General features: G+C 38.1%; 1 protein-coding gene across 7 annotated transcripts in view; it reads left to right on the top strand.

Annotated features, from left to right (window-relative positions):
• Positions 1–16004, top strand: part of mctp1a (multiple C2 domains, transmembrane 1a) — a 130681-nt gene that overhangs the window by 51380 nt on the left and 63297 nt on the right. For 5 of the 7 annotated variants that reach the window (XM_034870956.1, XM_034870958.1, XM_034870962.1 and 2 more), the window contains exons 3-6: positions 9921–10063; positions 10246–10325; positions 11919–12030; positions 13494–13532. In XM_034870956.1, coding sequence (XP_034726847.1) covers positions 9921–10063; positions 10246–10325; positions 11919–12030; positions 13494–13532 — 374 coding nt within the window. The remainder of the gene's footprint in view (positions 1–9920; positions 10064–10245; positions 10326–11918; positions 12031–13493; positions 13533–16004) is intronic. The other 2 variants (XM_034870957.1, XM_034870959.1) reach the window with 1 other exon arrangement.

Genomic DNA, 16004 nt, shown 5'->3' with positions numbered 1-16004 from the left:
CACTAACAAATATAAACATTTGCTTAACTGATGAACTCGTAATGACAGGGACACATTAACTCAGGTCATTACAATATTTAAAGGACTTATGCTATGTTTAATGTGGATGTTTACACTATGGTCTCAGTTCTCAGACCACTGAGTCTAAATTATCTCGCCTACCGTACAACAGTTTCTTGAGATGTGAAAGTGGTAAAACACGGAGAGCTCGGCACCCCAGTTGGCATGTTGTCTCTTGTTTTATTTCAAGTCCCCCTCGTTGCGTTCTCACCTCCCATGCTATTCTTCCACAAGCTGTGCAGTGCTCTGCTGTATTTTGTTTCTGCTCATTTGGCTCAGCTGTATTAAGCAAGAGGTCTTGTTGTTATGGTATCTCACACTTTGCATTTTATTTGCACATTTGAGAAAATAATTCCTCCTCAGCATAAAGCAGCCAGAGGCAGAGGCATGCATGTGTGTGATTGTGTGAAATTTTCATGATGCAGGCTACCAATCAATATGTCGGCATCCCATGATGCAGTTTCTTGTCTTTGTAGCCTTTTACAGCCTTTTTGAGCAGATTGGATTCTGGATAATGGGAAACCAAGAGCCGCAACCATCCATCACTGCTGACACTACACATAGGCCAGTAGCTCAAGCATGACTGAGGGTTATATGGGCAGCTTTACTACGTTCTCCTCTCCAGTTCTCACATCTTATGACGAGCATCAGTGAGCCTCCTTCATAGTGTGGTTCTTAATGGAAGACTTTTGACAGGCAATGTGTTGGCCAACTCTGAATGGGTCCTCCTCCACACAATATCAGTGAAATGCCAAGAGGAAGGAAATGTTCAGAATGACCATTTCATTTTAGGTTAATACTGACGTAAATATGTTGCCACTTTTGATTATCTTCTATTGGAGTACAGTTTCTTCTTATGATAGTTGCAGGGGTAATTTGTCTTTCTTCATTTGCAGGGAGCCCAGAGAGCAGTGTAGTTTAAAGATTTATGCAGTATTTGAACTTCTGGTTTTACAGCCAAGGGTTTATGCATAAAGACTAATTGTATTGGATGTTTAATATTGCAAACTGACAAGCGAATGTGTTTTCCTAGGCTCTGACGGCTAATTATATATTTCAAAAAAGTTAAATCTATACGGAAGTGGTGTTTTTTTTCTCCAAAAAGGTGCCATGCATTCTGTACATCCCGCTTCATAAAACCATGCTGTTTTAACATATGTGTTACCGGCAAAGTAAGCAAGTACAGCAACAAACAGTCGTTTGACAAGTCAGGCACCAATCTCAGGCACCAATCTCTGTTTAAACTGTATTATATATATATATATATATATATATATATATATATATATATATATATATATATATATATAATGTGATCATCATGCAGTTTTCATCCATATTCATTGTATTTTAAGACTAATATTGTCAGTGAGTCTAAGCTCCACATTGTTTAACTGCGGCTCAAATCATGTGACATATTTAAGAACTTGAGTTATTTTTTCTTTTTCTAAAAACTCAGATTAATTGTGCATAGAGCTACCCCTGCTTTTTTTCACTCATGCATTTTTAATACCGTTGAGATGTGTGTCGTAAGAAATATTCTGACTTTTTTATAGTAATTTTAAAGTAACAAGCATACCACTTAAGGCATATTTTACTACAGCAACTTACTTTAATATCTAAAGCAGTGAGTTAATCTTTTTTTTAATGGAGTATGATACTTATTTTAAGAAGATGATATCACACTGTCCCCTGTAGAAATGTAATTACCGGCTCATATGATCAGTTAATAATTCAGGACCGTTTGTCTTCCCTATGCTGACACTGAAAGCTATTGATCATGAATGTGTAATGAGCATCTACAAATTAATGAAGAAAAAGGCGAAGCACAGTAATTAATTGTTCCACACATCAGTGGGAAGCCATATAACAGAATAGAACGGACTTTATTTTAGATTGTGTGGCTAATCACAACCCAGTATCATCATTATCGTCTTTCACACTGCAGTCAGTAACAAGCACCTTTCATGAGCTTATTAAAAAAGGCCTTGACCAGGAAAGCGTGTTAAGTGGTTCAGGGTTTGAACATGACCTTATCTTCATATTATGCCTTTTTCACTGCAGGAGAAGTCTCTAATCCCCAGCATACATATCTCAGAACTGCCTGCTCTTCCTCGTACTGTTTCAGACAGACAGGAGTCTTTGTTGTCCTTTGTTTTTGCAGAGAGAAAGAGTAGTGGTGCTTTTGTCAATGGAATGACAAAAATGGAATACTTATGTGTGAGTGCGTCTGTCTGCAAAAAATGCCTCACCCATTAATAAACACTTATGCAGGCACAAAGTTTATCTCCTGTCATGACTTCTTTCTTGTAGCTGGAATTGAATCACTCCTCAGTTATGACTCAGGGTTTGTCTGGAGCATTTGGAGGCATACTTGCAGGCTCTTGGGTCGCTGTTTCCTCCCAGAGCAGCACTGGCATTTATATGAGACCATTAGACTTTGATGCACATTCCTGTATTTTAAGCCCGTAATGACACAGCTTTAACTGCTGGAACTGGCAATAAGTATTGCAGTTTTTGGTATTTGGTATTGAATTATGCGGCATTTTTTGATATTCAAAATACTATAGAGGCAATGTTGTCGATGCCTAAAACAAGTATTGAATTTGTTGCCTAGCCTTATTACACAATGTCAAGTGGTGTCTAATTTCACCAAATGTATTTACATTTACGTTACCCGGTCTTTCGAAAAAGCTTCATCAGTGAAGTGGGACACTACGGTAGAATGCAGCATTGTTTTTGTCATGTTGATGTTGTAAATGTTATATTATAGACAACTTGTGCTTCTTGAAGAGTGAGCAAGCTGTTGGATGATACGCTTAGATTATGTCGATGCCATAACTTTCACCAAGGCAGCAAAGAAATCAACTGAAAATTAGTGTGATGAGGCTTTATGTAATTAAATTAGATCGCTCAAGGGGAGTGAAAGGGAGAAAAGGAATAAGGGAATTAAAGGAGGTTGTTGTTGTTTGAAGAAGGACAAGATAGAGAGGAAAGAAGAGAGCAGCAGAAGAACTAGATTTAAAAATTGCCATTAAACTCAAGAGATAGAAAAATTGAAAATAATTTTATTGATGATCAAACCAAATTTGGCAAATAAATGGCACAATTAGATTGCACCAATTAATCTGCTGCAGATCAAAGCCAGGCGGCGTGTATGGATACACACTGCCTCCCATTGGTAACGGCTGGTATGTTAGGAAGGGTACAGAAGTGTCTGCACTTTATTAGCACACACTTCAGTAAAATATGATTTTGTATATTAGTACATTTGCAATGTGGGAATGCACCGATAGGCCTGTCTGCCTTCCGGGCTGAGGAGACATATAGCTGATCACTTTGATTTGTTCAGGAATATTACAGACTTCCCAGGAATAAGTGTCAACGTTTACCAGTGTCATGTGTCATGTGTTAGCATGCTATTTACCTGTATGACATTCTAATGCTGGACTCAGAGAAGAAATAAGGATATGCTTTTGCTTATTTGAATGCGTCTTAGATTGTCAAAGTTTCAAGTTCTCTTGGAAGAGGTCATGAAGAAGTTGCTGTTGCGTTTTACCTTTTTTTTTTGTCATGTCAAGTTGGGCTGGACAACATTTCTTATTGTGATTATTTTTGACTGATATTGCCAACCATATGATCCCAGTATTAGATGGAATAATCCTGTTTGCATCATTATTCTTATTTTCATTGAAAACATTTTAAAGTGATTATTACGAGATTTATGCGAGGGTCTGGACCAAGTGCATAGAATGACTTAAGCCGGGACATCTCTGCAGCACCACAGGACTTGAAAATAAGAAAGAATACTATTGAAAGAAAGTGAGAGACTGGATTTGCATGCACGTAAAATCAAGCATAAATTTGTAATGTTCGACCCATATGGTTTGACAATATTCATTTGAGGTATTTTTACTTGAACTGTAAATGAAGAGTCTGAGTTATAGGTTGAAGATTAGCATTTTGTGTTATTTAATCACAATTTTAAATGTTTGCTCAAATGCTAATAAATAGTGTGTTAGTGTTGTATTAAATGACCGTTTAAAGTGTGATATTAGGTTTTGGTAGTGGAGGCTGCGGTTTACATTTGGATCACATATTGTGCTTCTAAGCATTTGGTTCTGTTCTCAGGTGTCTGACAGGGTAGCCTTGCTTACTGGCAGACAGACACCGAGCGGTACTTTAATGGCTGCTGCCCATTAGGTGTTCAGTAGAGATTTACGTGTGGTGGATTATGTTTTTAACTGCCTATCAGGAAAACAGAGAGCAGCTATCAAAAACAAGTCTGTCAGGTGCTTTTAGATCTACTTATGCACCACACCCAAGATAAAATTAGCTGCTGAGTGCGCCACTGGGTCCTCTTACAAACATAATTATTTCTTCTCCTAGCTACTGTTACAGTGTTTAGTGGTTGGTTCTAATAGCGTCATAAAAGGTGAACAACTTAACACCTTGAAATGAACCACTTAAGATCTCTTTGTCTTTCTTGTCACCCACCCACTTGCCTACTCACCTATGGAGCCAGGGTGTGACTCCAGAAGGGAGGATTAGGGAGTTAACCCTGTCTTTTATGTAATGGATTTATGGTGTAAAGACCGAGGTTCACAGATAAGCCCCTGTAACAGATTAATCAATTAAATTGCATTCATATACCCCAATATCACAAATTTGCCTCCAGATGCTTTACAATTTCTACAGCATATGACACCTGCTGTCCTTTGACTGTCACTTCAGACAGTGTGAAAATAAACAATAATGTATGTGGTAGAACTTTCAACCACGGAAGTCAACAAGTTTTACTATCTCACAACCTGGTTTTAGCAGTGCCTCTTCCTGCCCTTACCCCCCTCAAGACAGTTTCCGAAAGCCCAACACAAAAAGCTGAAAGTGCAGATGGGAAGTGCTGAATGTAGTATGTTGAATCTCTGAAAACTGAGTATTCGGATACTTGGATTCTAAAACATTGCAAATATTATACTGCTGCCGTATACTTTTAAACAAATGTGGAATCTTTAAAAACCTACTTCTATGCTTTTCAATTCGTTTTTGTTAACTGGATTTTACATTTAGCCCACATGCCTAATCAATAATGCCACTCAACTGTAGAAAGACAGAAAACCACTCTGTGCTCTCCACATGCTGCTCTTTCGCACCGACAGCACCTACCTTTGTCAGTTCATCATTGTGTAACACATTGAGTTTTCATACCCAGTCTCCCCTTGCCCAGCACTTACATTCCATTTCACAGCTTTCTGCCTGCAAGGAGGACAAACATCCGGGGTGTGCCAATCCATCAACCCTACTGTCTTTAACACCAACCGGGTTTAGGCATGCTCATCAACCATTATTCCTTATTCTGAAGCCTATTGATCTTATAGTACCTATTGCTTATTGATCTATCCACGCACCAGGCCCTACGTGGGACATACAATCACTTTCTTTCTAAATGGACTGTGCCCAACTGTGGGAAATATATAAAAGAAATTATATACATGTCACATATGAGGGTTGAGTGCCAAGAATGCACCACTGCAATCACTCCTCTGTGCTCTACCAACGTTCACTTATATCCAGCCACCACCCACCTACAACACCAACCTTTTCCGTTTCAAACTTCTCAGGTTGCGTGTGTTTATGGCACCATAAAGCTGGCAGTGCACTGTAGGATGGGACTCTGTGTCAGGGATGTATGTCTAGGGAATATCGACCCAGTGGGATACAGAAAAAGAGACAGATGGACAGAAAAAAAGGAGTTGCTGCAGTTTTAGAGATAAGGAGTTTTTGCCTACGTGATGCTGTATGGGACCATTTTGTCTTTAGTCTTGTCATTAGATCAGTTCACAGTAGTTCAGTATCACCTTAATAATAGGAAATATGTTGCTTGTTATTTATTTCATGCTTGTATTTACTGAATTCAGCCTTTTCTTTTGTATTTACTGCCGGTTATACTATGCAGGAATAGCCTCTCAGACATTTCTAGCCTTTATTTGCTGTATAGGCTATAAATGTCTCTTTTTACCTCCTTTTTCTTTTTTTCTTTTCCTGTCACCCATCCTCTCGCAGCAGGAGAGTGGTATGTCAAGGACAACAGTGTGTAAAAGATGTATGTGTGTGAGGGCGTGTTTCTGACATCTCTGCTGGTGTTCATTAGGGTGTTTTAATTTCAAGAAGTGGACATCTTTTCCCAGCAGTGCGGTTTAAGTGCATATGTTTCTGTTCTCACATCAAAGCTGTCTGTCAGCTGAGAATCATGTCAGCAGTTTTTACTCCGGCAAAGCTGATTTCATTCTTAATGTTTATTATTAAAGACCCGCTTTTGTCAGACTCAAATGAGCTGTGATTGAGAATACTGTGCATTTGAACACTGTAAACAACATAATAATATATAGTGTCTATAGTGTCTTGCTCGCATCCCTTGAAATGACAAAATAACCAATGCCACTCTTTAGTTTTTACTGCCTCTATTAAGCATCAGTAAAACGTTATTATATGAGTCAGGTTTTTGTACTTGTTTTCTTGCTAATGATGGGCCATACAGTGAGGTTTGTCTCAGTTTGGTTGTACACACTGTATACACTATGTACTCATATGTAATCTGTACATTTCAACAGGGTAGTGTTGTCTCAAATCACACACGGCCGTTATGCACTGACTGGAAATTTCTTCTTCTTCTTCTTCTTCTTAGTAAACTGCAGCAAGAAGCACAGTACCACCATCTATCGATGAACGTGATGTGCAGACATTGAGATAGCTCAGCCATTTATTTTTTAGCCACTAGTATTCTCACTACTAAAAACAAAATGTTATAATAGGTAAACAATATACGTGCTTTTTCCACATACACTATATATTGTTCTGTACAGCAGATTTTATATGTTCACTTCAATTCCTATTTATCCCAAAAGAAATAAACCTTGAACACAGAATGGGAATTGTTTGGTAATAGGATTCCCTTATCTCTTGCGATTGGCTGAGTAATCACTTTGGTCACAGTGGATGATAACATGACACGGATTTGAGACATGTTTAGCACAAACAGATCAGTCCAGGGTAATGTTTCACCGGCAGTTGCTGCTCATCATGCTTAAGTTACAGTTGGATGTGTTAAACACTGGAAGCAGTTATGGTTAGCAGTGTGGGATAAAAAGGGACTGACATTTGTGGATGCCAAAGATGGAGGGAAGAATGGCAGAAGTAAAGAGAAAGCATAGCTCATGTTATTGTTGTCCTTTTTTAAAGGTAGTAACCTTTTTGATGTATTTTGCTGTCATACCATGACCTGAGTATCAGTGTTGAACCAAGTTGTTCATACATGTAGTGGAGTTGAACAGCCAGCCATGTACAGCCAATGAACAAATGGCATAGCATCTCTGAATCTCCAGGCACTTCTTACAAATTTCTTGTGTGTTTCCTTGATTGTAAATGTAAAATGATATTCAGTAAGTAACATTTGATTGCATTGATTGACAATATTATGTATAATAACTTTTTGTTTATGTGCCGCCTTGTGCTCAGGGTGTCCCTAGTAGGGTTGCAAGATATATTGACAATACCGTTATCGCAATATATCGAAAGTGTCGCAATAATTATGCAATATTTTGTTAATTTTGTGGGGCAATGCGTCCCGTTCGTTGGCTGTGTGGTTTAGTTGTGTTCGATTCAGAGCCCGCTTGAAACACTATAACGATCACCGGTTCATTGGCCAGTTACCTGACATGCACGTTAGTGCACGTCAGCGCACGGGTGCACTGTGTGACAAACCCTATGGCGCGCACCACATGTGTGCGTATTTCAACAGAGTGACAGCAACTGAAGAAATAGATTGCGATAACCAAACAAAAGAAATCAGAGAAGCGGAAAAAAAGTTGTCCTGTTTTCTCTTTATTTATTTATTTATTTCTTACTGTACAACCAATAAGACATGTCCTCTTTAACAGTCGAAATAAACATTGTGTTCCATTTGTTGTGTAAAATCACAAAAGCTATGGGAAACACATCAAAATTGATTTACATGTTTACAAATATTGATATAAGATATCACAATATTCATAATCAATATCACAATATTACATTTAGTCGATTTTGTGCAACCCTAGTCTACTTGTGTTTTCAGAGAAAATATGCTTACTCTTCATGTGACTTGCATGTACGTTAGTATTTATTAATATTTTGAATTGTATTCATCACATATATGCTAAAATGTTTACATTAAGCATTTTTGGCATCCTGAAAGGTTGGCCAACCCTCTGTTAATGTACAGTATATCTTGTGTTGTTTTTTGAGTGTCTCATCTGCCCATGTAACATATCTATGGCACTCTTTTGAAATATTCTCTGTCTAGTCTCTCTGCACCACACTGAGAACTGCAATTTTCATAAAAAGACTGCAAATAAAAGACAATAAGCCATAAGCTGCCCAATGTAGTTTGAATGTACAATATGTATGTGGAATGTCTGTCGTGATCAGGTCCCTTTGGCCACTTTTTGTTATCTGAATCAGGACGTCAACAGACTGCCAAGCCTGATCCTGCATTGTAATGTATCCTCTGGACTGAAAGTTATTGAGACTATTTAATGTAATTTAGTTTACTTCACAGGCTCTGTGTTCATGTAATTGACCTTTCTCTTTGCTTTTATGGTGTGTTTCTGTCTGGTCTCTCAGTCTCAGTTTTTCTTTGTTTGTCAAACCAATTGTTCTGAAGTTTATGGAAGTTAGAATAAAGCAGAAATTGGATGGACAGGAGGAGGCCCATCTGTCAGGTCAATAACGTGAAGATTTATAATGATATCATATTTTTTTCCTATTGGTCATCCTAAGAAATTGTGAATTTATAGAGGCAATAAATTATAGACTCTCTAGCTTCTTTGTTTTGTTATATATCTCACTGAGTACACTCTGTGTGTGTGTGTGTGTGTGTGTGTGTGCGCACATACGTTATGCCGAAGTATATATGTTTACATTTATGTTTAAAAAATATCAGTTTGTGCTGATTAGGTTTGTAAAAATGCAAGCCCAATGAATTTTTTTCTTTTTTTTATACATTTTAAAATTAATATTTGTTTTACATTTTACATTTATCTCATCAAACTTACCTGGCACTTCTACAAAATAACACAAATATAAATCAATGTTGCCACCTAGTGGTCAAATAGAGACACTGTATGGGACGTGTGCATCTAAGCACCCAGCCTTCAGAGCAGCTTGTACAACCAACTTTGTGTGTCTATGTGTAAAAATAAAAAGATGGATTTTCTTCTGACAGTACCAGAGAAAATATAAAACAATTACTGCATGGTATGACATACTGTATATGCATAAGTGGCCGGGTTGGATCAGTGGGTAGAGCAGGCGCACATATACTGAAAGGTTTATGCCTTGATGCAGAGATCCAAGGTTTGAATCGGATATGACCATTTCCTCCATATCTTCTCTCCCCCCCACCCTTTCTCACCTAGCCGTCCTATCAAAATGCGGAAAAGCCCTCCCAAAAAAGAAAAATATATGTATATATAAACCGTGCAGACACATGCTTTATGTATTTCGAAATGTAATTATTTAACATCTCAAAAAATAGTTTTTTCTTTTTTTTCAAATCCTGTTTAGAATTATAAAAATATTGCAGACAAGGTTAATTTGAATACTTTGACACTGATGTCAGTGGCTATTTCATCACAATATTTATTGTGTATAAAACAATTTGACTAATGATATATGTTGAATAAGGAGAGATGCTTACACTTTAAATGTTACACTTTATCTTATAAATATTTAGATAGGCAGCATCTACCCTTAATTATGATGTTACTCTGCTTAATCACAGTACCTAACGGTATTTCTCTGTTTGCTGCCTTTCGCTTTAGGGACCAGTGACCCATATGTGAAGTTTAAGGTTGCAGGAAAGGAGGTGTTCAGAAGTAAGACCATCCATAAGAACCTAAACCCGGTGTGGGACGAGAGAGTAAGTCTTCTGGTGGAAACCCTGAAGGACCCGCTATACGTCAAGGTACAGCAGATACCTCCTGGACCTTAAATGTCATCCTGCCATAATATATAAATTGCTGTTTTATTTTGGGTGACGATTAATTCCCAATGGACGTGAACTCAGTCACTATTTCGACAGACAACATTTGCAATGTGGTGTTGAGGGTACTCCGCTGACAGTTGCTGTATAATTTCTCCTTGTAGGTTTTTGACTATGACTTTGGACTTCAGGATGATTTCATGGGCTCAGCATACCTCCACCTGGAGTCATTGGAACATCAGAGGTCTCTTTGTCTCTTTTGTCTTCTCTTTTTGTATTACTCTTTCTCTTCTTTACACCTAACACCTAAATACCCCAAATCTCTTGCCCTCCTGTACTCACTTCTCCACCGATTTGTATTTGGAGTACTGTATTGGTAGCTGAATTCACTGAGCAATCAGCATGTTCAAAGATTCTGATTTGTCAAGATACAACAGATGGTGAGGTTGAGGGTAAGGGTCCTATCCTTCCGTGCTTTAAACGCAGTCATTTTGGTCATATAGAGCCTGTTGTCTCCCTCTGGTGGCGTTTTTAGTATGTTCCCTCTAACCTCATGAAGCAAAACAGGGCTACATTCAAGTATGTGAAGAGGAATTTAATATAATTTAGTTTCTGCTAAGTAGAAATACTGCCGTCTCTTTAAGTGTAACCATTGTATCATAAGTAAACACCATTTTCTTCACCTCTTTTGTGTCATCAAACACTTTGCAGTAGGTTTCCAATTTTCCTGCATGAATTTTTCTTCATCTTTTTTTTTTTTTGCACACCCACGCAGGGGTTTTTAAATACTGTGGCAGATTACACCTCCTGTCCGGTGGAAGTTGGGTCAGTTATGCTGGGATTAGACTTTTGTCACAGCAGACATTTGGACATGATCGCAGGAAAAGTCTTATTTTTAACAACAGTGATGGCTACAGTATAGTCAAGCGTTCCAGTAAGCCATGACTGTGGGACAGTTAGCCAGCGTGCAACCAAAGCAGCTAAATGGATTTCAGCCATCATTCTTTTTTTTTCTTTTTTTTCCTACTGTGGCATGTCAAAGTGTGATGACTTGAATGTTGACTTAAGTGGAAACACCTGTGTGGATGGGTGTGTAGAGGGTTTATACATCATATAGTTATGATTTAGTCAAATTTTTATTATTCACATTTAAAAATAACAACCTTACTCTGTCTATTTCCAATAAAATGTCTTATTCCAAAGTTGAGATCATCACTGCTCATCAGAACTTACTGACAGCAACAGAAAACATTCAGACTTGTACTAGCGGCTGCTTACAAATAACTGCCAGTCAACTTGTGTGTGAGTGGTAGCAGGTTACAATCTTGTGTCTTGAGTTTTGGTTGAGGGTGCCCATTTTGTTTACATTTGGCTTATTGTCAAGAGCAAGTCTTAACGGAGTTAAGTGCACAAATACCCTTGTTAAATGATGTTCTTCTAAAAAAAAAATTAATTACCTGCCTTGCTATCCCCTTACTAATTACCTTCCTTTTACTTGGTTCAAGATTGTTGGTAAGGTTGATTTTTTTGTTGTCATTGTAACTAACTCTAACCGTAACAATGGCAGCTAGAAGGGAGAGAGGAAGGAAGCAAACTGCAGTAGTCAGCTTGCTTTGCAGCTTATCTCTACACCTCCATTTAGTCAGACTTGAAGTGATTAAATATGTGTATCCAGGACTCTTACGTCGATTGTAAGATGGATAGTGCTAGTCTAATGCACGCATTCATTAATATACTGTACATGTAGAATCCATGAACTCAATGCATATGAATGTAAAGTATTTATGTAAGAACTTACTGTATGCATTTGTATGTGGTTTACTGTCCCTTCCCGTAGGACACTGGATGTGACGCTGGACCTGAAGGACCCACAGTACCCTGAAAATAACCTGGGCAGCCTGGAACTAGCTGTCACTCTGTCACCAAAGGAGGGAGACGTTAGGGATGCTGTAAGAAAACTATGTACATTCATCTCTCTTTCTTTCTGCACACACATTTCCTCCTCAAGTCAATGTAAAAAGTGTTATAATATTCAGTCCAGCAACAGAGTTATTCCAGGTCAGTGAAGTGTTTCTCCATACATCAGAAAGCCCAGGCAGGCTGTATTGAACTGGAATGTACAGGCTTCATTCAGCCTCAGTTACTGGAAACTCTTCAACTCAGCAAATACATATGCATAAACACAAGTGTAATTAATATGTTCTGTGGAAAAGTTCCATGTTCAAAGAGCACTGGATTTTCTTTCCTAATTATGTTGGCTCGTGCCTCTGCGGACGTGCTCAATGTTTCAGAGTTGCATTTATTTCTGTTCAAGTATTTGTTTGCTTAATTGGACCCCTGCATGCTCGATCCGGAACAAGGCAGTCATGGGGGAAATATTTTATTCCTTTTGATCTGATGTCTTAATTCTGCTGCTTATTTAGTACTGTAGTTCAGAGAGTCCACATTTGACAGAACAAATAAACTCTATTTAGGTTAAGCATCATTTTGGATTTCTCCAACTGTGAAGAAAATGAGTACAAGGTTACACTAGTACTTTCTGGATCACTCTCTCTGTGGCCATCTACTGGTATCAAAGGGTAAAGGAAAATACAGAACTTCTTAGTAATCATGCAGTGCAACAGTGTTTATCTACGTGATAATTCTATACTATTTCAAGGTCATGAGTGTTGACATGAGGGAATTGTGTGAGTTTGTTTGTGCATATGTACTGTAAATAGTCCTCATGTGATTTATTTTTAGATTTTAAATTTTTTGATTTGACATTGATGATTACTTTAAACTTAAATAGGCAGAAGAAAGCCGCAAGTTTGAGACATGCTTCAAGAAGAAGTATTTTTTTAGATATCTGTAATCCTTCCTTTTATGCCTTGCCAATAGAAAACATTATTTACTCTTGTAAAATTAATGTTGAACTGTCTTTTCAAATGATTCTCCATCATTGGACCCTATAAAAGTAGTCAAACCTAAGCAAACCCGACAAGGAAGCAGCCATTGGTTCCTTTCTTTCTTTGGGTCTAGAAATGGAAATGACATATGTGAAAGTATCAAGTTTAAAAATGGTTACTTTACTGTACTGTACTGTATGAGACTGTATGAGGTGCACAAACTGCAGCTACTGTTTACATTTATGTCAATATGTATGTGTGTGCGTGTGTGTTTGTGTGTGTTTGTGTGTGTGTATGATGAGTGCATGTCTGCGTATACAAATACTTCTTAACACCATATGATAAATGAGATCGCTTCCTATACACTCCCTGCTTACTTAACTTACTTGCATGAAGACAGCATCCCCCCTGCACCAGGCCAAGACTAACATTTTCATATACGCCATGCCCTTTAACCTCTGACCCTGTAGCTCTAAGGGGGAGACAGTAGGAGGCGCTCTGTAACAGCTTTGTCTCATTTACAGACCATGCTTTTGAGAAGGAACTGGAAAAGATCTAGTAAGGTAAACTAAAACAGCATGTAACTCCCCCACCCACACAACTCCCCACTGTACTGCACCTCAGCTATCCTGCACTTTTCACTTGTGTCCTGGTACATGGATGGAGTCTCCCTGCCCTTTCCCTCCCTCCCTCCGTCCTTTTCCTTCCACAGTGGTATTGGCAGTTTTTCTTTCTGTTTCTTTCTCATCAGTTCTTTAGTTCTCATTGTCACTAGCTTATTTTCCACACGCTGCAATATACCACCCACTATATGCTATATACCCACAACCTTATTTTGAAAAGTGATTAAACCTAATGGTCATCTGCATTTACATTTGTGAAAACAATTCATAAGTAATATAAATATACACCAAGGGAATAAGTAATGCACTACACTTACTGGCATTGTTATAAGTGGTTTTTAAATATTTTCATTTTATACTTATGAACTAAATTTAACTTTTTTGTCCTTTAAGCTGTTAAATTATGCAGTGATATATATGTGCTTCTCCTCCCATTGATTTGCAAGGGTATTGCAGCTGCTGTGTGGGAAAGTAAAGCAAATGATTTGTTTTAGGGGTTTGAAATGATTCACGTACAGTAAATCAACTGTGAAATAAGAAAGTTTGTTGATTGTTGACTGTGAGGGCTGATTATAGGACACTCGTAAACCCCTTTGCATCAAGCGCAAAACTTCAATGTTTACATTATTTTTTTGTTCTCATCTTGCCATACATACTTTATGTTTACAGATAGCATGGTGGTCAAAGTTCTGCCTTTTGTTTATTTGCTCATGCATGGGGCACTTACCTTATTTCCGGTCAAATACAGTAGTATTAATAATGGACTAATTTGTGAACAAAACTGGGTTTATTAACAGCTTTGTTTGCCCATGTGTCACTTTTATCAAGGTGCTTTGTAAACTTTTCTCTTTATGGCCAAAGGTTGTCATTAAGAAAGAAATGGGCTTAAACTGGAAACTTAGTTTTTTCTTTTAGTCAATCCCCATAAATTGTAGCTAGATACACTCCATGTTTCTTTAATTACAGTGTAACAGTGAAAAAGCATACCAAGAGACACAGATACACATTTGAAGTGTGTTGGTCAGAGCTGGGCAGACGTCCTGCTGTATCGTGCCTCCCCAAACCAAGTCTTTGAAGCTTTCAAACTGGGCCACCCTGCCTGTGACTCGGGAATTAGCTCAAACACAAACTAACTAGCTACTGTGCTACCCAACCAAAAAAGGCGTTTCTTCTGAGTGCCTTCATGCTCAACTGCATTCAAGCACACGGTTATTTTTACACTCATTTCTTTTTAATGAATCTATGAGTGTAGAACCCACAGCAGAAGATGCAAACTATTCAAGAAGTAGTTTGAGATAATGATTATGAGTCAGATGCATATTAAATCCAGGTCTCTCTGACTCTGAAAGTTGTATTAGTTCTGTACTGAATGTTAGTATCTCTTAGAAGACGTTGAGACCCCAAACAACTCTGTGCACTTTCTCTCTCCTGCTGTGCTCTGGCAGAGGGATGTGGATTCCCAATCCAAATAGCCCATGGTTTTCTGTAACAAGAAATATGGAGCACCAAAACAAGGAAACAATTAGGATTGTGCTCGAGTAGGACATAACAGCGACCTCTCATCATTAGCATACAATGTGTTAGCAGCAAGTGAACAGGAGGAATGAAAGATGTGGGAGTTTTAGTATGGGCGGTTGGCTGTATTGCAGGGAGCCATTCACATTGTTTAATGTCTGGAGAATGGAAATTAAGAGGCTCCGACTCCAGATCAAAGGCCTGCGCTTGCGAGGCAGGGTTTGTTCAGAGTTTAATGAAATTCACCCGCAAAACAAAAGCTATGCTAATAAATTCTCCCTAACGAGGAAGGAGGAGAGGGAAAGGCAGAGAGAGAAAGAAAGGGTTGCATTTGTTTGACAAATAAATACCCTGCTCTTTGTTTTAGTGAAGTATACTGACACAATTCAAAGAGAGGTTAAATAGGTCTGCAAGTGCTGAGAAAAAAAAAAACAGACTTAAAATATGGAGAATCATCAATCTGAATTTGCAGCGCTGTCAACTTACAATAGCCATATGGCATAAGAAATGCACCAATTAAGTTACACTGGAGCAGCATCTCAGTGGTCTGCCGGTTTGGATAAGACTACAAAAGTCTACAAATCAATCAACTATTTATTTTTTTATTATTTAATTAAGAATTTGTACAAAAAAAAGGCCAGACTGGTGCAATGACATACAATGTTGTGCACACTGGAAGGTCTTTTGTCCACAGTATATTCTCACCCAACATTCAGAGGTTAAAGAACATACATCATTCCCAAGACATTTTTCAGGATTTGAAAGGGGCACAGGATTGTGTTGAATTATCTCATTATGTGTTTTAAGTCTCATCTTGTGTGTTTTGCCTGCAGCTCTCTGAGTTGTCTTGATGTGTTTGTAATTGGTTATTTTCCCGTTGACAAAGTGTACACAAGA

Source organism: Etheostoma cragini, chromosome 5 (assembly GCF_013103735.1).
Source record: "Etheostoma cragini isolate CJK2018 chromosome 5, CSU_Ecrag_1.0, whole genome shotgun sequence".
In the NCBI taxonomy this organism is placed as follows: domain Eukaryota; kingdom Metazoa; phylum Chordata; class Actinopteri; order Perciformes; family Percidae; genus Etheostoma; species Etheostoma cragini.
This window is presented reverse-complemented; position numbering and strand designations above follow the sequence as displayed.